This window comes from Phacochoerus africanus, chromosome 2, assembly GCF_016906955.1.
Source record: "Phacochoerus africanus isolate WHEZ1 chromosome 2, ROS_Pafr_v1, whole genome shotgun sequence".
NCBI lineage: Eukaryota > Metazoa > Chordata > Mammalia > Artiodactyla > Suidae > Phacochoerus > Phacochoerus africanus.
The window spans coordinates 114894285-114921379 of NC_062545.1; the positions used below are offsets into that span (position 1 = coordinate 114894285).

Below are 27095 nucleotides of genomic sequence, written 5' to 3' on the forward strand. Positions count from 1 at the left end.
GAGCAGAAGCAGCAGCACAGTGCAGAGGGGGCTGTGGGGATCGAGGCACAGACCATGGGGCTCAACTCAGAGGGTGGCTTCCTATGGCAGGAGGGCTAGCAGGAGAGCTGGTGAGGCTGGTTCTAAGTATCATCTTAATGATATCCCTGAGGTGTAAGCATTTAAAGGGATCCCAAGTTCCTTGGAAGAAAATAGAAATGTGTGTTCAGTGTAGTTGTAGTGTTAGGTAATTCATTGTATTCTAATTTTCTAAAACTGTTCTATGGGATTTAATTAATAGAATATTTGTTTGGTGAGAACTCCCACTATCTTTGGTTATAAATAAGAGTATTCTTGGAATTCCTATCATGGCGCAGAGTGGAAACGAATCCCACTAGGAACCATGATGTTACGGGTTTCATACCTGACCTCGCTCAGTGGGTTAAAGATCTGGCGTTGCCGTGAGCTGAGGTGTAGGTTGCAGAAGCGGCTTGGATCTGGCGTTGCTGTGGCTGTGGTGTAGGCCGACAGCAACAGCTCTGATTAGACCCCTACCCTGGGAACTTCCATATGCCATGAGTGCAGCCCTAAAAAGACAAAAAAGGGGGGGGGGAGGACCAGATTTGAAATTAGAGCTGAAGATTGATACTGTAGAGAGGTGGGATGCTCAGAGCTGGCAAAGCAGACTGAGCTGCAGCTTTATCTGAGTGAGACCAGGCCTCTAACAGAGCAGATGTGACAGGAAGTCATTAGACTGGTAGACATTGTGTGTGTGTGTGTGTGTGTATACGCACGCTCACGCAGCAGTGCCCGAGGCATGTGGAAGTTCCCAGGCCAAGGATCAAACCTACACCCACAGCAGCCACATGAGCTGCTGCAATGACAACACTAGATCTTTAACCCATTGTGCCACAAGGGAACTCCTTGACTGGTAGACATTTAACATCTATTCCAACCTTCAGAGTAAGATAAGAAAGGTCTTCTAGTTCAGCCAACTTAGTTTAGAGATGAGGAAACTGTGGCCCAAGGAAATTTCGTGGTTTGTCACATGGCTTGCAAAGAGCAGAGCCAGGACCCCAGTTCATGCTTGCTGACAGTCTGTGTGAGGGGTAGAACAAGGAGCCGTCACCTAAGCCTCTCCTCACTGTCCTGTCTGGCTGCATGTTTTGATTTTCTGCTTCTTCTGGGAAAGCGCCTGTGGTCATTTTCTCTTCTAATTCATGGGGTCTTCTTATCTGGAGTCAGGATAACTCTAAGCTGCTACTCCCCAGCCACCTCAAGGGGCATCCAAAGTTAACCCATAGGAGAGTTCCCATTGTAACTCAGTGGAAATGAACCCGACTAGTATCCTTGAGGATGGGGGGATTCAGTCCCTGGCCTCACTCAGTGGGTTAAGGATCCAGCATTGCTATGAGCTGGGGTATAGGTCTCATAGGTAGGTGGCTGCAGCTCCCATTCAACTTCTAGTTGGGAACGTTCTTATGTCGCAGGTGCGGTCATAAAAAGTAAAAAAATAAGAAGCCTTAAAAATAAAGTTGATGGAGTTCTCAGTGGTTAACGAATCCGACTAGGAACCATGAGGTTGCGGGTTCAATCCCTGGCCTTGCTCAGTGGGTTGACGATCCGGCATTGCCGTGAGCTGTGGTGTAGGTCACAGACGCGGCTCAGATCCCGCATTGCTGTGGCTCTGGCGTAGGCCGACAGCAACAGCTCCGATTAGACCCCTAGCCTGGCAACCTCCATATGCTGCTGGTGCAGCCCTAGAAAAGGCAAAAAGACAAAAAATAAAAATAAAATAAATAAAATAAAAATAAAGTTGACCGGGAGTTCCCATCATGATGCAGCAGAAACAAATCCGACTGGGACCCATGAGGTTGCAGTTTCGATCCCTGGCCTCGCTCAGTGGGTTAAGGATCTGGTGTTGCCCTAAGCTGTGGTATAGGTTGTAGATGCGGCTTGGATCTGGCATTACTATGGCTGTGGCGTAGGCCAGCGGCTACAGCTCTGATTTGACCCCTAGCTTGGGAACCTCCATATGCCATGGGAACAGCCCTAAAAAGACAAAAAATAAAAATAAAAAATAAAAATAAAGTTGACCCATAGGTAAATACATGCTAATTTTGATGGTTAAGGCATATTCTTGGAGTTCTTGTTGTGGTTAAGAATCCAGCATAGTGTCCATGGGGATGCGGGTTCAATTCCTGGCCTCGTTCAGTGGGTTAAGGATCCAGTATTCCCACAAGCTGTGGTATAGGTCACAGATGCAGCTCAGATTAGGTGGTGTTGTGGCTGTGGTGTAGGCCGACAGCTTCAGCTCCATTTCAGCCTCTAAACAGAGAACTTCCATATGCAGCAGGTGTAGCCATAATAAAAAGAACAAACAAACAAACAAAAAAAACTAAAAATAAAGTGGAGAAATAATACAATTTTTAAAAAAAGTTTGGGGACTTTAAAAACAAGCTTTGTTATAACCAATCCCTCCCCAGCTTCATCTTACGTGTTGCACAGATCATTTAATTTGCTGTCAAGTACAATCTCTCATCCACCAAGAGTCAATTTACATTTTTATCACAGAGCTTTGCCCTGAATTCCAGACATTGCAAAGACTGTTGTATTCTGCACATCTAAACAGAGAACCTTTGCTTTGAATATACCCGAGAGTTTTTCTCAAGGGTTTCAGATTTCCCAAAACCATGAAAACAGAAAAGCCCTAATTGAGAGATGGCTGTCTACGGCCCACAAATCCCTTCTGCTGACTGTGTCCTGGTTTTCTGGTTTTGGAGAGCCCTCTCCTCCATTTTCCTTTAGAGGTTTTCTCTGCTCACACTCCTTTGCTTGTAAGGAGGGCTTGCGTGTGTGCCCTGCTCTTGGCTTCCAGGGGCTTGCTCCGCTGTGTGGTGGGGAGAATGTGGATGTGGGCTCCGCCCCTGTTTCCTCAAAAACATTCACAATACTCATGATTTGAAATGTGTCACAAGCGATTTCAAACTTATTTAGGTGGCTTTTTATGCATGAACCCCGTTGCATCACGGGTACCCAACAGATAGTAACAGATAGATGGACTATTTTAATTTGTGAAGGAGTAAGTTTCCTGCGCCGCTGAATGGGCTCCAAGTCAGCAGGTTTGTAAAAGGACATGGTGAGGAAGAAGGTGAATGAGATGGCATATTAAAAAGTATCTCTGGGAGTTCCCATCATGGTGCAGTGGAAATGAATCCGACTAGGAACCATGAGGTTGCGGGTTCGATCCCTGGCCTCACTCAGTGGGTTAAGGATCCAGCGTTGCCGTGAGCTATGGCGTAGGTCTCGGGCGAGGCTTGGATCTAGTGTGGCTGTGGCTGTGGTGTAGGCTGGCAGCTATATCTCCGATTCGACCCCTAGCTTGGGAACCTCCATATGCCAAGTGTGCGGACCTCAAAAGACAAAAGGCAAAAAAAAAAATTATCTCCCATCTTTTAGTTAAGACTTTCTATCATTTTAATAAGGTGATTCTTATTAAAGAGTACATGGGATTTTGATGATTGATCCTTGGGAATAATTTATGCATCTCCCCTTCTACCAAAGTTTAAGAGAATAATGTATTTGCAAAGGCTCTTAATCTATAGAAAGTTAATCAGTGGAGTTCCCTTGTGGCGCAGTGGGTTAAGGATCCAGCATTGTCACTGCAGGAGCTCACATCATTGCTGTGGCACGGGTTCCCTGCTGGGAACTTCCACATGCCCATGGCCAAAACAAAAGTGTAGTAGACCTGGGTTAAGCCTAAGGAACAAATTGTCTTGAAGATGAATTTCTAGCTGTACATTTGCACGCAGATCTCCTTTGAAAGTTGGTCTGTTAGAGCAATTTCTTTGTTTCTAAATGATGTTTTTTTCCTTTCTAGAAACAAGCAAATGACCTTGTGAGCACCCTGATGAAATGTACACCTCACTACATTCGCTGCATCAAACCCAATGAAACCAAGAAGCCCAAAGACTGGGAGGAAAGCAGGTATGGTGAAGACAGAGACAGGAGGTGAAGGCCAGCATCTGTAGCCCCAACTCCTTTTCCCTCTGCTCAAATTGGGCCATTTTATGCCCAAGGCAGGAACAATTTAAATTGCCTTCAAATGTATTTTATGTCTCGTGTCTTAACTTTTTTAGAAAGAAGTCTCTCTCTGTATATATATTTCCCCCACACCTTGTTTTTTCCTAAACTGCTAGCAGTACCATTCAGTTCAGAATTAGCCATTTCTAATGTTGATCTTGGCTAGTCTGGGTGCATATAGGGAAAAAAAGAAAACCTTAATACCACAGAGTCAGGATGGTTTTCAGATTAGTTTGAGGCTCTGTGTGGACATGCTTCGTGCACTCAGCTCCTTTCTGCTCCCACAGGATGTGGCCTGGAATGCTTAGCTTGGGATTGAAATTCCGTGAAGGTCCAAAGAGCTGGTTAAAAACAATTTGTCACGAGTGGCTCATGTGTGTACAGGAGCCATAGGTTCTGTGATCTGCAGAGGGCTGTGTCGATGAGCAGCCTGACTCTCTAGGAGTGAATAAGCCAAAGAGAACTGTGGCACGTAAGCAGGCCCTGGTTTCTGGGGAATCCCACGTCACCGGTCCTCCTCCACCTGGCATTTAGGGAAGATGCCCTGGGGCTGTTGAGTAGGAAAATGTTCACACAATGGCTAGAGAGTACAGTTTTTGTGTCCAGCCAGGGGAATCCATACTGCCCATGCAAACATGGGAAGCAGGGCTGGAGAGAGACCTTGTGGGTGACTTGACCTACAGAGTGGAGCCCCGCCACCATCACCAGATGACATGGACATGAGCATACTAGACTCACTCTTTTTTCCCTTTCCTCTCTTGAAAAAAAGTAGATAGACTCTTCTAAGTGTCAGGTGACTTAGTCAAGGTTAAACCCCAGTGGGAGGATGAGGTTTATGGGTCCATTTCCCATCCTACCTACAAGATCCTCTCTCATCCATGGCTTGATCCTTTCCAGTAAGGAAAAGATAAACAGTAAGGAAAACACCCCAGCTCAAGCATTCCCTGTCTGCAAATCCCTCTTTGTGTTTTCGTACTTCGTGGTGCAGCCTCTGTTTTTTTCACTTTAAGGTGCTACTGGGAGGTAGGTAGCCTTCCGTTTGGTCATTCCACAATATTCTGAATAACCTCATCAATCTCATGCAAAAGATGCATGTTCCTAAAGCATCTTTTCTGTTGAATTGCTCAAATTTTTCAATTTAAGGCCACCTAAGATACCTCTTACCGTATTATTAACGGTTGATGTCATTCAGGCTCTGATGGGGAACCTACTTCTCCTGGGCCATCAGTCTACCTTTGGATGCTTCTTGCCATTTGTAGGCTCTCCAGCCCTGCTCTAAATTGGTTTTACCTCCATCTCTAATCAGCCATTAGAAACATCCTTGGGATGTTTCCATCTGATAGCTCTTCCGCTACTTCACGGTAGTCTCCATGTTTCCCGGGATCTTTTCTCCTATGGATTCATCACTGTCAGTTCCTCCAGCCCTTCTTCTGAAGGAGCTAGACGTGGAATCCCAGCCTTCCCCTTCTTGGTCATTCACCTGGAGGTACTTAAATTGCTCTCTAGTTTTCTGAAAGGTATCATTCACTTTCTCTGTTGATGTCAAGAGGGTAGCCGATGGAGATCATCTGGATTTTTTGGCCTTCCTACACGCGTTCTCAAACTTGAGCAAGCATCAGAGCATCCCCTAGATGGCTTATTTCTGGGCCCCATCCCCAGAGATTCTGAGTCAATGGGCCTGGGCTGGGGCCTGAGAATGTACAATCTCAGGAAGTTATCAGGTGTTGCTAGTGATCATGGTCTGGGCCTCATACTTGGAGAACAGCTCCCTAGTTTGATTGAGACAATCTTCTGAGTCCTCAGCTTCTTTGTCTTTAGACTGAGTGGATCCATCCAGACTGGACCCCTTGAGTCTGACCGAATGAACTCCCAAATCTCTCTGCCTTGTGTCTGTCAGCCTGTCTCTATGTCCCTCTTCCACTCGCCCCTCACACGCCACCTCCACAGCTTGTGTGTGTAGACACAGAGGAGAAGGCTGGCATCAGAGGCCACCCTTGAAATAAATTATGAGAGTCTTGGAAGCAGAGGTATTGCTAAATGGTGCTGATTTAGCTAACCTTTCCCCATACATCCAACTCTCTCCAGCTTCCCTCCCCAGCCCTTCCCACCAAACCTTACAATCGTGAATGAAACCATCTCACTCACCCACAAAGAGTGACACGTCCCTGACCCCACCCTCCGCAGCCCCAAACAAACTGCTCTGTGGAAAGTCGCTCCAGTGTAGACATAACAGCTACTGGTGGGAAGTTCCTCACCCCTGATGCTACCTCCTCATGAAAACCAAGTTGATCAGAAACTGGAGAGATTAAGACAGTGGTATGCTTATTCAGTAAATTTTCACAGAATTTCCTCCAATGTGTGTTTTCCACCTTTTTTTTCTGCCTTTTTTAGGGCTACATCCATTGCATATGGAAGTTCCCAGGCTAGCGTCAAATAGAGCTGCAGCTGCCAGCCCATGCCACAGCCACAGCAACTCAGGGTCCGAGCCTTATCGTGACCTACACCACTGCTCATGGCAACACTGGATCCTGAACCCACTGAGCAAGGCCAGGGATCGAACCTGCATTTTCATGGATGCTAGTCAGATTCACTTCTGCTGAGCCATGACAGGAACTCCCCCTCATCCCCCCTTTTTTTTAAATCACATTCCTTATTTGAATTGCAGTGAGGAACTTCCTAACATACATCCCTGTAAGCTGGTTTTACGATGTCTGAGGTATTTGGTGGTCAAGTATTGATTTCTGTTTCCAGTGGGCTGGCTTCCTGTTATCACCCCACCCCCCCCACCCCATTCAGGTTGACTGTGTGACAGATGGTTTCACTTCATCCGTGAGTGTGCAGCACCAGGGTCTGTGAGAGGGCAGTGCGCTTCATTAGCCAGGTTTCCATGGTCAATTGAAGTTCTTGGTGACAGGGTTACTCATTCTACAGGATTATGGGGTGTGGTATATTTTTCTTTTCCTGTGGAAAATGTGTTTTTGTTTGTCTTTGGCAAGGTTGCCTGCCCTGGATTCTGAATTACTGCCCTAGTGGAGTTGTCTGGTCTTGACCTTCTTGGGTTAATGGCCAAGGATGGTCTTGAAAGAGGACCCCTGGAGTTCCCATCATGGCGCAACAGAAACAAATCCGACTAGGAACCATGACATTGCAGGTTCAATCCCTGGCCTCGCTCAGTGGGTTAAGGATCCTTGTTGCTGTTGAGCTGTGGTGTAGGTCGAAGATGTGGCTCAGATCTGGTGTTGCTGTGGCTGTGGTGTAGGCCAGCAGCTATAGCTCTGATTAGACCCCTAGCCTGGGAACCTCCATATGCCACGGGTGCAGCCCTGAAAAGACAAAAGACAAAAAAAAAAAGGAAGAAAGAGGACTCCTCCCAAGGGGGTGTTGAGAACACAACCAGGGTAACAGTGGGCATTGCCAGCCTGGTTGTTGTTTACTGAGGAGGTGACAGCGCTCTAAGAATATGCAAAAATCATGGAATTTTAATCAAAAAGAACATGTTGACCTGATGGTCCTGTTGACAAAAATTTCTGTGTCCTAATGATGGAAGTTGTAATGAATGAAACAATATTTTAATACAAGGCATATTGTTTTCCATGTGATTCATGGGAAAGGAATGTTTCTTCTTGAATCAAGGGGTGATGCATTCACTGCCTCAAAAGCTTGGGGAGAAGCCAGTATTTATGCAAAGTACTTATAATGAGAAAGTATCTCTAACTGGCAACCCTGAGTATTTTCCTTAGTAGAGAAAGGCTGGTGGTGAGTTTCTGATTTGGAGGATGGGAGAAAGGAAAATTATTTTCCTGGATCAGATTTCCACCCCTTTAGGTCACCAGATCAGTGTTACAAATCAAATGTGGTTATGGATATTAATTCCTTATATAAAAAGATTTTTAAAGTTAAGTATCCTGAAATGGTTGACATTTCTGGATGCTGGTTCAAATAAGACCTTTTATTCTTTTCTTTTTAGGGCTGCACCCACGTCATATGGAGGTTCCCAGGCTAGGAGTTGAATCAGTGCTATGGCCTATGCCACAGCCACAGCAACACCAGATCCTACACCACAGCTCACGTCAACACCAGATCTTTAACCCACTGAGTGAGGCCAGGGATCGAGCCTGTGTCCTCATGGATACTAGTCAGATTCGTTTCTGCTGAGCCATGATGGGAACTCCAAGTAAGTGCACTTTTTAAACATTTCTAGCTGTGTGTCCTCATCCTACCCAAGGCAATCAAAGCTATACTTACCCCTCGCCCTCCCTTACCACCTCCCCAAGCCCCCATCCTGCTGGCCTTTCCCATCTCTTTGTCCCTTGGCTTTCACTGTGCCCTGCCTTTCCCTCCTTTGTACCTGGTGAACTCAAGTCATCCTTCCAGGCCCAGGCATATGGTTACCCGTGCTAAAAATCCTCTCACTCCAAGAAATCCATTTTTTTCTCTATGCTCTTATCCTGGTTGATTATTGTAGCTGTGGCTATATTAGAATAATAGCCACTTCATGGTGCTCATCCCAGAAGCTGGCTAACTACTTGACATATAATGTTACCCAGCTTAAGGAAAGAACTAATGACACTGTCCACATTTTGCAGAAGTAGAAACTGAGGCTCGGAGAGGTGACACAGTGGCAGAGCCAGGGATGTCAGGAACCCAGCCCCAGAACCTGGCTCTTGACCACTGTGCTGTTTGTGAGGTTTTCAGCAGGCATGGTAGCACCATCCTTTGCTGGCACCCCTAGCACATGGCACCTAGAGCCCCACAGTGGGCATTGGCAGGTGTGGGCTTCACTGCAAATGATGGGTTTCCTGAGAGCCGTGCTGGAGAGACAGCTATTGGTGATCTGCATGAGGGTATGAGGAGGATGCTGGCTGCTAACTGCCTTTCCAGCACAGGACATGCCTCATGAGCCCATCGTCAGTACAGTGACCCCATGTGTGGCCACCTCCCAGCCACAGGACGATTCTGACATCCTGTCTTCAGAAGACAGAGGAAGTTTCCTTTTTATTTTTTATTTTTCTCAAATATTATGTTTCTAAGTATTCACATTCAACCAGCCTGCATTAATAGGCAGCAAGTGCCCTATTTATCTCCTTGGAGTGGACAGTCAGAAGCTAGCGTCCAGGGTCTGTCACTTGTTTCCAGGACATTTGGCTTCTCAGCAAGAAGTGGTTTTTCCCCGATTCTGTCATCCTTGCACCACCCCAGATGTACCAGCCCTACCAACCCGGAACCTGCAACATGCAGGTGCAGCCAAAAAAAAAAGGTTGTACGAGTGTATACAAATTCTAGTTTTCATTGGTTTTTATAAAAATAAAGAACTAGCTGTGCATTTTGGAGAATGGATGCAGGGTAGCAGTGGATTGATCTCACACAGGGCACATTTCTATCAGAGAAAACGCACCTGCAGCATACAAGTTCCAGAGCCAGGGATTGAACCCGAGCCACGGCAGTGACCATGCCAGATCCTTAAGCCTCTGAGCCCCCTGGGAGCTCCTAGAACATTTTTTAACTTAAGCATTTTAAATTAGAGTTTTATATGCTCTTTCTTTGCTTGTATTTGAAAACCTAAAAGTGTAAGGTCTCAAAGTGTAAGTGTTAGGTCTAGAATCACTCTTCAACTGGAGGTTGATAACGAAAATAGCTCCAGGGTCATTTAATCCAAAAGCTTAATGTTTTTCCTTCAGACCTTTAAAAAACTGACGTTTTTGTTCCTAATCTGAGTGACAGCTATATAGCTTTTTGTTCTAATTTTTTTAAATAGATAAGGCAGGAATTCCCTTTGTGGCTCAGTGGTTAACGAAACCTACTAGGATCCATGAGGCTGTAGGTTTGATCCCTGTCCTCCCTCAGTGGGTTAAGGATCCGGTGTTGCCGTGAGCTGTGGTGCAGGTTGCAGACACAGCTTGGATTCAGCGTTCCTATGGCTGTGGTGTAGTCCAGCAGCTGCAGTTCCCATTCAACCCCTAGCGAACCTCCATATGCCACCTACAGGTATAGCCCTAAAAAGACCCCCCAAAAAAAAAGGTGGACTTAGTTGAACCAGCATCCAGAATCCTCTGGCGGGACCCTTAAAAAAAAAAAAAAAAAGGCAAATAAATAAATTAATTAAAAAAATAGGTAAGGTAAAGTCTCTTCTGTACTTGCTGTATTTCATAATTCTTTTTTTTTTCCATACCCTTCGCATTCAGAAATTCCTGGGCCAGGACAACAGTGACAGTGCCGAATCCTTAACTGCTAGGCTACTAGGGAGCTCCTAAAATACATTAAAGTTTACTTTATGTAACTGGAGGGTCAGCTTAGACTCTGAACACTGTAAATTATAGTCTCTTGAAAGTGTTTCCCTGCAGCTGGGAGGATGGTGTGTGGGAGAAAGGGTGAAAAGATTAACCAGTAATGTCCTGGCTCCATTCTTCTCTCCTTTACAGGGTAAAGCATCAAGTAGAGTACCTGGGTCTGAAAGAAAACATTCGTGTGAGAAGAGCTGGTTATGCCTATCGGCGCATCTTCCAAAAATTCCTCCAAAGGTAAGGAACTGGAGACTGGCCTCTTTTTTGTTTTAAACAAGTTTATTGAGATGTAGTTCACTTATTATACATTCACTCATTTAAAGTATAAAGTTCATTGGCGTTTAATATTCTCATAGATTTGTGTAGCCATCACCATGATTAATTTTAGAGCATTTTCATCACCCCAAAAAGAAATCCACTTTCCTGGTCATCAGTCCCATTCCCCTTGACCCTGGCCCTAAGCAGACACTTGTTTCTGGCTCTACCCAGAGCTATTCTGGCTATTCTAGGCATTGCATAGAAATAGGATTATATATGGTGCACCTTTTTTTGTGGGGGAGGAGGGGACACCTGTTTGTGGCTTGCTAAAGTTTCCTGGCCAGGAATTGGACCCATGCCACAGCAGGCACCCAAGCCACAGCAGTGACAACACCAACTCCTTAACCCACCAAGCCACCAGGGAACTCCCAACATGTGTCTTGTTTCTGGCTTCTTTCATTTTACAAAATGTTTTTTTTTAATCCATGAATTTTATTATATTTATTGTTGTACAACCATCATCACAACCCATCATTCCATCCCAAACCCCCAGCCCATCCCTCCCACTCCAACCTATCTCCATTGGTAACCGTAAGTTTCTCAAAGTCTGTGAGTCAGTTTCTGTTCTGCAAAGAATTTCTTTGTATCCCTCACTATCTGACTAACTTCACTTAGCATGAAGGGTCATCCCATAGCATAGACCTGAACTTCTTTCCTATGCACTGCCAAACATTATTCCATTGCACCAATATTCCAACATACCACATTTCACTTGTTAATTCATGACCGGATAGCCATACATTTTGGCTGTTATGAATAATAACTAATGCTGCTGTCAGTGTTCACACACATTTCTTTTTTTCTTTCCTTTTTAGGGCTACACCATGGCATATGGAGGTTCCAAGGCTAGGGATCAACTCAGAGCTGTAGCTGCCAGCCTACGCCACAGCCACAGCAATGCCAGATACAAGCTGCATCTGTGACCTACACCACAGCTTATGGCAACATGAGATCCTCAATACACTGAGCAGGGCCAGAGATTGAACCTGCATCCTCATGGATGCTAGTCAGATTCGTTAACTGCTGAGCCACGATGGGAACTCCCATACACATTTTTATGTGGGCATGTGTTTTTATTTCTTTTAGGTATATACCTAAAAATGGAAATGCTGGGTCAAATGGTAGCTCTATTTATCCTTTGAAATCAACTGCTAGATTTTTTTAGAAAGTAACTGTATCATTTTACATCCCCACCAACAGTGTTTGAGGGTTCCAATTGATCTGCCTTCTTGCCAACATTTGTTATTATCTGACTTTTTAGTTCTAGCCACTCTTGTGGGTATCAAGTGCTATCTCACTGTGGTTTTGATTTGCATTTCCCTAATGGGAAATGATGTTGAGTATCTTTTCATGGGCTTATTGGCCATTAGAGAAATGTCTCTTCAGATTTTGACCATTTATAGATTATTTGTCTTTTTTGTACTAAGTTATAACCTGATTCTTTTTAGCATTATTTATTATAAATAAATCAGTGGCCACAAGTACTTTGTCTGTTTAGAGTAACAGAAATTCACAGTGATTGTGACATGGGGAGGGCCTGAGACTTAACTTCATTGCTCAATTTAATAGTATGAAGACAAATTCAGGAAAATATTTAGCCTACTTAAGAGAACAAGCCTGATGTACTCAACTTCAAATTTTTGGTATAGTCCCTATATAAATTTAAACTGGTTTTTATATTTCCATTAAAGTGCATTTGGCAGGACCTGAACTTGTTGTTCTTTTTTTGTGATATTTGTTTTTGAAAATGATAAAATTTAGTGTCCTTCAAATATTACATGATTCTAATTTCTTTAATGATTCTAAATTAGCAGAGTTCCACTGATGTTCCACATCTATTTAATTTCCTTCATGAAAGAAGGAACCCATATTTAGTATTTTAAGCAGAAAATAATTGTGTCTCTCTGGCATATGACATAGGAGCAAGATGTAAGAAAAAAAGATTTAATTCAAATTTTATGTAATAAAGAGGTAGTAGGATAGAGAAGAGCTTAATTATTGTCTTTGAAATCCAGCACTTGTAACAAAGTAGTTTTCCCTTTAGGGATGTTGTTTCTTCTGCCATGAGATCAAAGTGGCTGACTTATCGCTCATCAGTGTGGGTCATCATAAGTGGAAGGACATTGATGTGGGACGTTACTAGAGGCTTAATAGAAGGGCAGATCTTTCCACACAGTAACACTTCAGTGATTCTGTCCCCATACATTCAAGATTGCTGATAATTTTTTGGAAGTGGATGAGACTAGGAATAAAGTCCACCCTCACGGCTCTCAATTACAGGGGCCACTACCTCTCTAGTGTAAGCAGAGCAATATGAAAATCTTTAGGAAGGTGAAAAAATAAATTTAGAGATTTCTTGCATCACTATAGAAGCATCATCCATTTCCTGATGAACAACTGAGACGTTAATTATTAAAGACTTTGCTTTTTTTTAAACAGATGGGTGACACTACCTTAGAACAGGATCTCTCAGCCTCAGCTATTGATATGTTGGGTTGGATAAGTCTCCTTCCTGCGTTGCTTTAAGGAGTAGAAGGAAGATCCCTGCCCAATACACCTTTCATGCTTCAGAAAGTTAAAAGGCTATTAGAAATGGCAGTCTGTTTGAATCGCAGCTTGAGAAAATATCCCTACATTCTTGGAAAACACCTTTTTGAGCTAGGCAGCATGTGTTCCTATTGTGATTGGAAGAAATAAGCATAAATGTAGATTCTGATTGTTAGGAAGAAAATGTGATAGAAACATAAGAGATTTGCAAATTTTATCTTACAGCATCATTTACACATTCTCACACACCCGATTCCCTTGACCTTGACCTTGACCCAGCCCCTCAGAACATATGGGTGGAAAAGAGGTGCTTGGAGGAAAGGCTTTGCATTTCATGGGCAAGAGAGAAGAAAGAATAGGAAGCCCAGGAAAGCATGGAGTATAGAGAGCATCCTGCCGGCTGCTAGGATTTTAATGACCTTACAGGTCAGAAATATCCTTAAATCCCAGTGCCAGCAGTTAGAGGTCATTGGGGTCTGGACTGCATATCCTCTGAGGAAGAACCATTGGCTTGGTCATCGGAGAGGTTCCAAGGAGACTTCCAGTTGAGAGGCAGGGAAGCGAATTCTAGGCAGAAAGAACACCAGTGCAAAGGCCTTGCCATGAAATATTGACATCGTTGAGTCTGAAAATACTTGGTGAAAGGAATGTAAGCTCTTATCCTCAATTCTCCAAGGTTTTCACAGGCACCTATTTGGCTGCGCACCTTTGCCTTGTGTGACCCGTTCCGTTCCCACCAGTATACGCTGAGCAAAGATGAGTGAACTGGTGTACTTACAAGGTAGAGAACATTGTCCTAGATTTATGCCCTGGTCTCTCCAGTGGAATAAAAAAGAAAGTGAGGAAGATGCTGTTAGCCTTCCTGAAAGCAAAGGGGACTGCTGTCCATGGTCCATGGTCAAAGCGTCCTGGAAATGCCAGACAATTTCCATGTCTAACCAGTCCCCAACTTAGAGGATTATCCAGAAAAGGGAAAGAAAGTCTCTGCAAAACAGGTTCTTATTCCAAAAAAAAAAAAAATCAAGTGAGAAATACAGCATTATTTGAATAGTGTGAGAGTGTGAATTGCAAAGAACTACCTGTTTGCAGGTGCACAATAAAAATATGTTGGTTTCTAATTTTAATTAGATCAAGCCAAACAAAATCATACTCTTAGAAACTCGTCACCTTGGAGTCTGGTCTTTTCTTTTCTTTCTCATCCATACTGCACATGAACTTTCTCCCTCATCCGTTTAGCTTGTCAATACATTCCTGTTTTTGCCCCATCCCCCAGTGACACTTCTGCTGTCAGTCGCTTCTATACAGCTTAATTTGTGTAACTGCCTTCATTATGCCTCTGATAAAATGTATTCATGCTAATGTGTGGCTTCAAGGAGGCATTTTCATTTTTAAGCTTTTTATCTCTAATTAATGAATAAGAGGATCTGCCTCTCCAGGGAATTTACATTATCAGCCAAGATGTGGATATCTGGGAGGAGCAGAGAGGGTCCCTAGATCACCTGTGTCCTAACCAGCTGGCCCTGAGGGTGTAATGAGCCCTGGACCCTGCAGGCACAGTCGCTCTTCTTGTCAAGATTCCCTTCTCCCTGGGATGCCCTAAGTCAGTCCAACCTTCCAAGTAGCTTCTGAGAACAAAGGAGGAAGGGGGCTTCTCCAAAGGCCTGGGGCCATTCATTGCCATGTTCTAGAGGTGCCTGGACATGTCCATGCCCTGCATCTTCTCACCCGTGTTGTCTTCTGACTTCTTCCTTCCTTCCCTCCCTTCCTCCTTCCTTTCTTCTTTCTTTCTGTCTCTCTCTCTCTTTTTTTTTTTTTTTTTTGCTTTTTAGGGCTGCACTTGCAGCATATGGAGGTTCCCAGGCTAGGGGTTGAATCAGAGCTACAGCGGCCGGCCTACACCACCGCCACAGCCACAGCAACCTGGGATCTGAGCCACATCTGCGACCTACACCACAGCTCATGGCAATGCCGGATCTTTAACCCATTGAACAAAGCCAGCAATCAAACTCGCATCCTCATTGATCCTGGTCAGGTTCTTTAACTGCTGAGCCATGACGGCAACACCTTCCTTTCTTCTTTCTTTCCTCCTTCCCACCCACCTCAAGTCTTTGGTACCTTCTGAGTTTGACATTCTGTAATATGCTTCTGTCTCCTCTATTGGTTAGCCTCTAACATAATTATGTTTCTAGGATAGACATGTGTAGTAAACTATAAAAGAAATATGTACATGTGGGAGTTCCCATTGTGGCTCAATGGGTTAAGACCCTCACTAGTATCCATGAGGATGCAGGTTCAATCTCTGGCCTCACTCAGTGGATCAAGGATCCACCGTTGCCACAAGTTGTGGCATAGGTCAAAGATGTGGCTTGGATCTGGTGTGGCTGTGGCTGTGGCTGTGGCATAGGCCAGCAGCTGCAGCTCCAATTGGACCCCTAGCCTGGGAACTTTCATATGCTGCAGGTGCAGCCCTAAAAAAAGAAAAAAATTAGGAGTTCCCGTCGTGGCGCAGTGGTTAACGAATCCGACTAGGAACCATGAGGTTGCGGGTTCGGTCCCTGCCCTTGCTCAGTGGGTTAACGATCCGGCGTTGCCATGAGCTGTGGTGTAGGTTGCAGACGCGGCTCGGATCCAGAGTTGCTGTGGCTCTGGCGTAGGCCAGTGGCTACAGCTCCAATTCAACCCCTGGCCTGGGAACCTCCATATGCCGCGGGAGCGGCCCAAGAAATAGCAACAACAACAACAACAAAAAAAAAAAAGAAAAAAAGAAAAAAATTAATCAAATTAAATAAATGTTTAAATGTATACTAAATCATGCCCTGTACATAGTGCTTGAGATTCAAATTCCAGTAGTGCTTGAGGTTCAAATTCCAGCTCTGACCCTTAGTATAAGTAACCTTGGGTGAGTCTACGTTTGCCTCTGTTTCAATCTGATCTGGTTGCTGTAGGAAGAAAATGAGATCAAGCCTCTAAGGCACCAAGAGAGCATCTGGGAGCCACTTCCAGGGTGGGAGCCCCTCGTGTTCATTCTCACCACCGCCCCTGGCATTGTGTAAGGTGCTAGATGTGCAGGGTGAGCCTCGCAGATGCGGCACCCACTCCTGGAGGCCTTGGCCCCATGGAGGAGGCATAAATTAACCAATTAAGTGTGAACATGACTAAGTTACAAATTATAATACATGCTCTGAGGGAAAAATATTATTTTCTGTGAGAGAAAAATAAATAGGGGCCAGTTTTTGCTTGGGTCATCCGAAAAGAGGTCTGGAAGTGTCACTGAAGGGGAGCCCCCCTGGGTAGGAGCCCACCACATGAGGAATTCGGAGAAGAGCATGCCTGGCTGAGAGAACAGCACTGGCGAAGGCTCTGAGGAAGGAAAGCATGAGAATGTCATAAAGAAGAAGCCATCTTCCCAGGAGCGCAGTGAACCAGAGGAGAGTGAAGAGACGAGACTGGGGATCGGCCAAGGACCAGACCAGCAGGGCCTCAAACGCAAAGAGACAGAGAATTAGAGATGAAAGTTGATCTACAGTAGTCATAGCATCTGCTTATGGGACGCTTTATAAAACTCTTTACATTTATTATTGCTTAAGTGCTCCCAAGAGATCAGGGAAAATCAGTATGGAGAAAGATTGATTCTGCCCCATGAGTATCATGGGTGACCTCCAGTGAAGCTTTTATTTATTTACTTTTTTTAGGGATGCACCCATGGCATATGGAAATTCCCAGACTAGGGGTTGAATTGGAGCTGTAGCTGCCAGCCTATGCCACAGCCACAGCAATGCCAGATCTGAGCCACATCTGCAACCTACACCACCGCTCACACCAAGACTGGATCCTTAACCCACTGCATAGGGCCAGGGACTGAACCTGTGTCCTCATGGACTCTAGTCAGGTTTGTTACCACTGAGCCACAGCAGGAACACCAAATGATGCTCATTTTAGAGAGTGGTAGAAAGGAAAAGCAGCTTTTCCCCAGGGTATTAGCATGGAAACAGTCTGATGAGAAAGGAGTAGGAGGCAGCTTTGTCGGAGGCATCCCAGACCCAGTGGGTTTGCAGTGGTTCAGTCCATCCCTGAGCCATGGGAGGGAGGTGAGTGGATGGCCGGGCTCCTTGGGACGGCAGTCCAGGCTGAGCCTGATCCTTCTCTCCCTTGCCCTCACAGGTACGCCATCCTGACCACAGCCACCTGGCCCACATGGAGAGGGGACGAGAAACAAGGGGTCCTCCACTTGCTGCAGTCCGTCAACATGGACAGTGACCAGTTCCAGCTCGGCAGGAGCAAAGTGTTCATCAAAGCCCCTGAGTCTGTGAGTTTCCTCAGGGCCCCCTTCTCCCCGCAGCACAGCGTGGCTGGCTTCTTTTTCTCATCCTTTGGTTCATCCCTTAAGTCTAAGTGTGGGCCATTCCCCCTGCCCAGCGCCCTCGGAGTGGATGAAAAGCTGTCATCATAAAAGCTTTTTCTTTTCTTACTTACTGTCTCTCCCACTCTAGCTGGTCATCGCCTTGAGGTCAGGGTCTATTCTATGTGCTGCTGTGTCCTGAGAGCCTTGTCAAGAATGTGGCTCCTAGGAGGTGCCCAGTAGTTACTGTTAGTGTCCAATAGTGTCTCAGCTAAAAGGGACTTCGTCGCCCACAAAGCAGGCTTGGGTAAACCTACATCCTCCCCTGGGCGACACCAAACAGGTCCTGTCTGAGGCCTCCTCCCTCAAGGCAGAGCAGACCCTTGAGTGAGAATTCCCACTTGTATCTTGAAGACCCGGAGGAAGCCTGAATAGGACTTCGAGGAGACCAGTAGGTAGGAGAAATCTTTGGCTTAAAGAATGCGAATTCTTACCAGTAAGGGATTCAAACAGACTTCTGACAATTCGCAAACTCATCAGACCTTCACAGATGAATTTGGAGGAACTTTTTTTTTTTTTTGACTTTTTTCCATTTCTTGGGCCGCTCCCACAGCATATGGAGGTTCCCAGGCTAGGGGTCAAATCAGAGCTGTAGCCAACAGCTTACGCCAGAGTCAAAGCAACGCAGGATCCGAGCCTCATCTGCAAGATACACCACAGCTCACGGCAACACCGGATCCTTAACCCACTGAGCAAGGCCAGGGATTGAACCCGCAACCTCATGGTTCCTAGTCGGATTCATTAACCACTGTGCCACGATGGGAACTCCTGGAGGAACTTCTTAATCTTTCCTGATGAGGCTGTGGTCACTGAGCCTAATGATGGCCAATAGGACGCTCTCAGTTTGAGCATGAATCCCACAGAGCCCCTCAGTTCTTTTGCCCCATTAGCCCTAGAACTGTAGAATGAAGATGCTCCTTTTTTTTTTTTTGCTTTTTACAGCTGCCCCCATGGCATATAGAGGTTCACAGGCTAGGGGTCAAATCAGAGCTGCAGCCACCAGCCTCCCTCACAGCCACAGTAATGTAGGATCAGAGCCATGTCTGCGACCTACACCACAGCTCATGGCAACCCCGGATCCTTAACCCACTGAGCGAGACCAGGGGTTGAACCCGCATCCTCATGGATACCAGTTGGATACCACTGAACCACAATGGGAATTCCTCCAAAGACGCCCCCTTTTTAAGGTGAAAGAAATGTTAGAGCCAGCCACAGTTGGGCATTATCATTTCCTGGTCTTCTAACAATTATAGGCCCCATTTCCAGAGTCTGTGGTGAATTTGGCAAAATTAGTCACCATATCAAGGGGAAATACTGTGAGAGCTTGCAGTGTTGGTAAAAATGGCAACATTTGACTTTAGGCAAATTCTGGTCTCCAGTGAGTTTCCTCCTCTGCAGTGGGCCCATGGCTGCTGTTCTCCCAGCCTCACAGGATCAGCCTGAGACTCAGAAACACTAAGAGTTGTAACTGAATGGCTTTGTGAACCATAAAGATTGTTAAATTAATAAGTGGCACACATCAATAGAACCTGTCTATGAAAAGTTTGTGGTAGCATTTTCCACTTTGAGTTATTTGTAGCTTCACAGCAATTTCATTTCCTAATATAAAATGAAAATGTTGTGTCATACACCATTAAGCAACCCACAGAACAGTTCCTGTTCTTTCTAAAACGGGATGGAGTGATTTATCAGTACAATGGAGAACTCCTCTCTTGTTTTATACCCGGTTTTACTTTTTCAACTTGCTACATTTTCACATTTAATTAAAACAGCCTCAGTGTTTTTTCTGCTTTTTTTTTTCTGATTCAGTTGGGATTTAGTATTTTACTTAAAAGATCACAATTTATTTTTGGTTTTTCTTTTCAGTGTCTTCCAGTAACTTTTTTTTTTTTTTAACCACTACTTGACTCCCCTCTCTGTCATCTTTTTAGACACACACGCACACACACACTCCACTACTCTCACCCCTCCCTCATCACTCATACTTCTGCATCTATCCCTGACATTACCAATCCTTTTACAAAAATCGGTTTTTAAAACCACCTGTGGAGTTCTCACTGCGGCACAATGGGATTGGCAGCATCTGTGGAGCACTGGGACACAGGTTCGATTCCCCAGCCCAGCACAGTGGGTTGAGGATCCAGCGTTGCCGCTGCTGCAGCTTAGGTTGCAACTGCAGCTTGGATGCATTCCCTGGCCTGGGAACTCCATATGCCATGCAGCAGCCAAAAAGGAAAAAAAAAAAAATCTACCTTGTGAATTGTGCCTTTACTTTTATAGTAAATGTGATGAATTTTTAAAATAATCTATTTTGCTTTCAGAACAAACAGGAGGAATCAGATGCCAGAGGGATTTGTTTTCTTTATCTGTTACATGTGTTCATTATTTTTGCTTCCCTCTCTCTCTCTTTTTTCTTGAACCTCCCTGATTTCTAAGTCGTATGGATTTTGGAAAGAACCTTAAGCCTAGATAATCTTTGAAATAGTCTATAGGAAGTTGGGAATTGGTTGCCTCTTCATCGTTTCTGAGTCACAAGTGTATTTTCTATGACTCCCCCAAAATAGTTCTGGGAAAGGAGAAGAAAACAAGACTTACTCAGAAACCCAACACACGAGAAGAAACACCAACGGATAATCTTCCAGGAGATCACAGGGCTCAGATGTTAAACATTCTGTCCAATCATTAAGCAAGCCTTTGGTTCTAGAAATATTTTCCTTGTGCTTGTTGCATGTGGCACTGAGGACTGTGGGATGATGTGCCCCTCACTTGGCATTTTGAGTTTGAGATGTTTTGGCTCAGCTGGGGCTGGGAGAAGGAGAAGCTGAGAGCCCAGAGGAGGCAAATGTGGCTGCTGGGTATAGACCCAGATAAACAGAGACGACAAATCAAGCCCAGCTGCCTTCAAACTGGTCTCACTTGTTTAACTTGGAACATTTTTCCAATGACACTCATCATCTTTGGGTTTTTCTTGGTCCATTTTATTTTTGTTCCTCGAGAGCCATATACACTACTTCCTAGGTGGATGAGAGTTTCCCACCATTTTTTGAGTTGATTAGATGCAGATTTACTGAGAAAGACTTGTCTGTCGAAGTGAGGGAGAGCCTGTATCCTCTGCCCTCTTTTCACTTTCCAGCCCCACCCAACCTTAGTTCCATTTTTCTCTGTCAGATGGAGATCGCAGATAGGTGGCTCATGTAGCCGTTGAGCAGTTGAACAAAATCATGTGTGAGAAGCCATCTAGAATGATTCCTGACCCATAGCGGGCACTCGGTTCATCACAGCTATTCACTATCTTCATTATTCCAGAGCTTTGTCCAGTGGGTGCAACAGTCAGTAGTGTTTGTTTGTTTGCTTGTCTTTTTGTCCTTTTTAAGGCTGCACCCATGGCATATGAAGGTTCCCAGGCTAGGGGTCCAATCGGAGCTGTAGCTGCCAGCCTATACCACAGCCACAGCAATGCCAGATCCTTAACTCACTGAGCAAGGCCAGGGATCAAACCCACAACCTCATGGTTCCTAGTCGGATTTGTTTCCTCTGCGCCACGATGGGAACTCCAGTATTTATTGCTTGTTAAGATGGCCTGAGTCTCAGGACCCACCAGTGTGTGATGTGGGCCCTTTCCCCACAACATTCAGGCCCTCTTGCTGAATCCAAGTGCTGACTTACACATCGTAAGTCCAGCTCCAGTCTCTGGTTTGTATCCTCTGCCCTCATGACTCCTTGGAGATTTCTGTGAGGCAGAAAGTCTCTACTTCCATGGAAATGAGAGTAGGGCAGCCCTCTTTCTACAGCAGCACAAGCTCTGCTCCTGCAAAGGCTGAAAAAAATCCAGTTAAGAGGCTATATTTAAAAAACAAAAAGGATATAAGGGGTTCCCATCGTGGCACAGTGGAAACGAATCTGACTAGGAACCATGAGATTGTGGGTTCAATCCCTGGCCTCGCTCAGTGGGTTAAGGATCTGACGTTGCTGTGAGCTGTGGTGTAGGTCGCAGACGTGGCTCAGATCCCGAGTTGCTGTGGCTGTGGTGTAGGCTGGCAGCTACAACTCCGATTCGACCCCTAGCCTGAGAACTTCCATATGCCATGGGAGCGGCCCAAGAAAATGGGAAAAAGGCAAAACAACAACAACAAAAAAGGCTATATGCAACACTAGACAATAACCTCTACCAACTCATTTGATCCAGCCACTTAATATCCTCTTGAGATCGAGGTGGGAAATAAGTGGATGTGTTGAATCACTCATTTAATTCCCAGAGAGGTCATATGCAAGGCAGGGCCAACACCATTTATTAAGGTCCAACTGAATACACTTGGATACAGCCTTTTTTTTCTTTTTTTTTTTTTGGCCACCCCGAAGTATGTGGAGTTCCCTGGTCAGGGATCAGATCCAACCGCAGTTGCAGCCTCCGCTGCAGCTGCGGCAATGCTGGATCCTTTAACCCACTGGGCTGGGGATCCAACCTGTATCCTGGCGCTGCAGAGACACCACCAATACCATTGCACCACAGCAGGAACTCCTGCACTTTGATTTTTAATTAAAAGAAAAAAATAATGTAAAAGTTACAGTCATCATAAACAACATAGTAACCATTTTGTCACATTTGTTTGTGTCTGAGAAGCTGCAATTTATGACTTTGGCTAAACTGAGTATCCGGGAATACCCAAAAAAGTGATGTCCAAGTCCTGTGAATTGGCTCACATTTGCCTTCTCTACCTTCACAGCTATTTCTTCTAGAAGAAATGAGAGAAAGAAAATATGATGGATATGCCCGGGTGATCCAAAAAACTTGGAGGAAATTTGTGGCCCGGAAGAAATACGTCCAAATGAGAGAAGAGGGTATTGTAGTCACTTTGCTTCATGTATTTACAAAATCGCAAATTACTTTTGAGCTTAAATGAAGTCATGCGTTCATTTTCCTTCCCATATAGTATCGTGTGTTGAAAAATTGTGTTCATTTAGCGTTTCTCTCTGTGATTCCACACTGAGTGCTTTCCTCCTCCTGCTGCTGGGAAACTGACCCTCTTCTGCCTTTTTGGGAATTGCAGCCTCAGACCTGCTATTGAACAAGAAGGAGAGAAGGAGAAACAGTATTAACAGGAACTTCATCGGAGATTACATCGGGATGGAAGAGCACCCGGAACTCCAGCAGTTTGTGGGCAAGAGAGAAAAGATCGACTTTGCAGACACGGTGACCAAGTACGACAGGAGATTCAAGGTATGTGCTGACTGCCCGCCTCTGAGTCACCCATCAGAGTCCTTAGGGTTTGGGGTTTTGGGGGGTTTTTTGCCCTGCTTATCGCATGTAGAAGTTCTTGGGCCAGGGATCAAACCCACATCACTGCTGTGACCCAAGCCACTGCAAGTGACAATGCTGCATCTTTAATCTGCTGAACCACAATAGAACTCCAGGGTCGTTAGTTATATATTTCTTTTTTAATTTTTTTATTTATTATTATTATTATTAATTTTTTTTTTGCTTCTTCTGTCTTTGGATAGGGTCCTTAGTTTTAAAAATAACTTATAGGGAGTTCCCATCATGGCTCAGCGGTAATGAACCCAACTAGTATCCATGAGGATGCGCGTTCAGTCCTTGCCCTTGCTTGGTGGATCAAGGATCTGGTGTTACCGTGAGCTGTGGTGTAGGTTGCAGATGCAGATCCTGCATTGCTGAGGCTGTGGTGTAGGCCGGCAGCTGCAGCTCCGATTCAACCCATAGCCTGGGAACTTCCATAGGCCGAGGCTGTGGCCCTATATAAAGCAAAAAATTAAAAAAAGTAAAAGTAATATAAAATTTTGCTTTTCTGATTATCAAAACAGTAGAAAAATTTACAAAATGCAGAGAAGCCAGAAGAAAAATAACCACCCATACCCAGAAACAAGCGCTGGTAACATTTTGTATTTAATCCCTTAGAACTTCTCTATGCACACACCTTTCCCGGCTGGTTTATGTCCTGGGTTGTTTTTCTCTTACAGTGTGTGGGAGAACATTCCATATTAATAGATGTGTCAGTATGAATTATTTTGTTTAGCTGCATAGTATCCAACAGTTACTTACATATATATATTGTCTTTTTAGAGCCACACTAGTGGCATATGGAGGTTCCTAGGCTAGGGGTCAAATTGGAGCTACAGCTGCCGGCCTACATCACAGCCACAACATCAGATCCGAGCACATCTGCGACCTACACTACAGCTCATGGCATTGCCAGATCCTTTACCCACTGAGCAAGGCCAGGGATCGAATCCGTGTCCTTATGGGTATAGTTGGGTTCATTACTACTGAGCCATAATGGGGGCTCCCACTATATGTTAAACCAGTTTCTTATGAGCTGCTTCTTCTTTTTTTTTTTTTTTTTTTTTTACTATCATAAGTAAAAGGATGCAGTGAGCATCCTTACACTGGTCTTTACAGATCTTTAAAATAAACTGATAGGTGTGGAATCACTGGGTTGAAAGATTCAGAGTATCAAGCAAGGTGTTTACCCATCTCCCCTGAGGGAAAGACTAAGCAGGACTTTCATGTAGCCACTCGGGATGGCTGTTTTTTTGTTTTTGTTTTTGTTTTTTAACCTCTTCCCTTAGACACTTTCTTTTCCCTGATAAAATCTTGGCCTCATAGTGAAATCTGAAATCATGACAGCTCATGGACCCATTAAGAACATTTTTGTGTGTTGTTTCTTGTTTGTTTTTTGGTCAGGAAAGGAAAACAATGAAATAAATAACAAGATTCATTTAGCAAGAAGGATGATGATGTTTTGCCAAAACCAAATCATTCCTTACAACCTGAATGTGGTGCCAGCTGCTCTAGTGGTGGAGTTGAATGCAAACATGGGCTCTCAGTAGTGTCTGCGTGTAACACAGTATGCTTATGTTAGATTTTTAAGGATTATCTCTGAAATTAAAATTTACCAATTTTTAAAATGTAAAAATTTCATGGACTCACACAAATTACATAGGCATACACTTGAGGGATTCCTGTGTGAGAAACATTCTGTAGCAGTAGGGTCATCATATGCCTTGGTTTGCCCCAGACTGTTCCTTCGCACCTGTTGTCCTGACACCTTAGGTGGATCCATATGAGTCTGCCGTTTTTGTAAGTCAAAGAGAGTCAAATATCAGAGGTTTTATATACATCGACCTAATAATCATTAATAATGCTCACTTTTGCTCCCAAGAGATGTGGTTAGGTGATAAATGGAATGGCCATCCAAAGGTAGAAGAATTTTGCCATCTGACACAGCTTCCCTTCACCTGGCACAAATGCCCATCTTGTGGATGGCTGTCACTTTGACCTTTCTTAACACACCTCTCCTTGCAGAGTGTCAAGCGAGACTTGCTCCTTACTCCCAAGTGTTTGTACTTAATTGGACGAGAAAAGGTCAAACAAGGCCCAGACAAAGGCCTGGTGAAGGAGGTGCTGAAGCGGAGAATTGAGATGGAGAGGATCTTGTCCGTGTCCCTCAGGTGAGTGGGGGGTGGGGGCGGGGCAGCCCCCGCTGGCCTCAGCATCGCCCTCTGCTACTCCACACACAGCCTAGGGAAGGGCCTAGGCAGGCTCCCCAATCAAAATCATGATGAAAGAATTCCCACTGTGGCCCAGTGGGAATGAATCCGACTAGGAACCATGAGGTTTCAGGTTTGATCCCTGGCCTCATTCCGTGGGTTAAGGACCCAGCGTTGCCATGAGCTGTGGTGTAGGTCGCAGACACGGCTCAGATACCTCTTTGGTGTAGCTGTGGTGTAGGCTGGCGGCTACAGCCCCAATTAGACCCCTAGCCTGAGAACCTCCATATGCCGCTGGTGCGGTCCTAAAAGACAAAAAAAAAAAAATGACAAGAACTGAGTTTCCTCTTCTTCCCTAGGAAGATCTGACCTTCATGGGTCTCAGGGCGATCTTATTCCTCAGGGAATGAGATGACAAGAAAAGGTGCCTTCTGATCTGCTCCTCTGATCAAGGGATCCTGAGATTCTTTGTTCTCATAAAATGTGAGAGATAAACCTAGTATGTGAAATAAGCCGAGCATAATTGCTATTGCTGCAGTGGGGCCAAGCGTCAAGCCCGCCTTGCTCTTGTTGAAGACCTAGCCCATTTCACCAGAAAAGGCCAAGCAGAGGTGGCCTTGAGGTCATCAGTAAAGCTTTTTTAGTTTTATGACAGCTGTGACCTCTGAGTGTCCTAAAAGGGAAGTTTCTTTGGAGTCCTTGAAGCCCTTCCTCCTGTTAATGCCCAGGATTGGTCTCCATAATCTGCAATCCTGGAGTCATTGCCAGATGCTCCCTTCAGCTCCAAGTTCACAGGCGGGAACTTGCTCTTCCTGTCAGCATTCTGGCTTGCTTTTGGCAGAGGGGCTTCCTTGCAGGCTGAGACTCCCTAACTCTTCATATGCTAATACTTCCTAGACTAAGCTCCCTCCTATGAGGGAGATCCTGTCAGTGCACTGGAAGCTAGTAAAAGAGGAAGAAAAGCCCCTTTGAGCCCAGCAGCTTCCTCCTTGAGTGCATCCTTCTGAAGATACCACTGCTTCTTGCCAGAGCAGCCTTCAGGCTGCATCACATTAAAAGTAGAAATGTTCCAGGAGTTTCCGATGTGGCTCAGCAGTAACCAACCCAGCTACTATCCATGAGGATGAGCATTCCATCCCTGGTCTCACTCAGTGGGTTAGGGATCTGGTGTTGCCATGAGCTGTGGTGTAGGTTGCGGCTCAGATCCTGCGTTGCTGTGACTATGGTTTGGGCCCGCAGCTACAGCTCCAATTCGACCCCTAGCCTGGGAACCTCCGCATGCCACGGGTGTTGCCCTAAAAAAATAAATAAATAAATAAATGAAAGTAAAGATGTCCTGGTTGCTGGAGAACATGTCTTCCAGGAATTAGGACACCTCGAAGCTCCTATTCCGCACAGAAGACAAATTGCCTCCTTTTAGGAAAAAGCAGTGGTTTTATGTGCCTAGGCCTTGGACCTGCTAGGCTGGAAATCCTGGCTCCAGTGTGATAACCAAAGCAGATTTTAAGTTGTGTCCATTCTTGCCTGTGTCCCTGTAGTTTCCCATTCTGTCTGTTCCCAGTTTTTCTGATAAAGGGCCAGGCAGTACAGGGAGGGTAAGTGTTTAAAACACTTCACCTCAGGATGTGGTAGAACTTGTAAGCTGCCTCACCTCAGGTGGGTCTCCGTGGCATGAATTTCACAGAAAAGCTGGTCTTTCTGAGCCTTCAGCTCACTGGCTGGACTGAAATCTGAGCCAGGCAGCTCTGCTGGCCCTGCTCTTTCTGGCTGGTTGGGCCCTGAGGGTGCCCTCAGTGTCCATGGAGGCCAGTTGGAAGCATCTCTTTTTGTTGCATGGATCCAGCTACACTTGGGCTAAGCTGGTTGAGCTGAAACGTTCTGTGTACAGTTAAGAGTACATGGGACTGAAAGTCACAGAGTCACAGCTATGGGTTCACATGCTCATTACTCTGAGTGATTCTTGTTCTTATTATCGTTATGGT

At 45.0% G+C, this 27095-nt stretch overlaps 1 protein-coding gene across 3 annotated transcripts in view; it reads left to right on the forward strand.

Annotated features, from left to right (window-relative positions):
• The window catches only part of MYO1E (myosin IE), a 223034-nt gene that overhangs the window by 162452 nt on the left and 33487 nt on the right, over positions 1 to 27095 (forward strand). For all 3 annotated transcript variants that reach the window (XM_047766226.1, XM_047766223.1, XM_047766224.1), the window contains exons 17-22: positions 3860 to 3966; positions 10482 to 10580; positions 17370 to 17514; positions 22332 to 22446; positions 22656 to 22825; positions 24929 to 25074. In XM_047766226.1, the coding sequence (XP_047622182.1) occupies positions 3860 to 3966; positions 10482 to 10580; positions 17370 to 17514; positions 22332 to 22446; positions 22656 to 22825; positions 24929 to 25074 (782 nt within the window). The remainder of the gene's footprint in view (positions 1 to 3859; positions 3967 to 10481; positions 10581 to 17369; positions 17515 to 22331; positions 22447 to 22655; positions 22826 to 24928; positions 25075 to 27095) is intronic.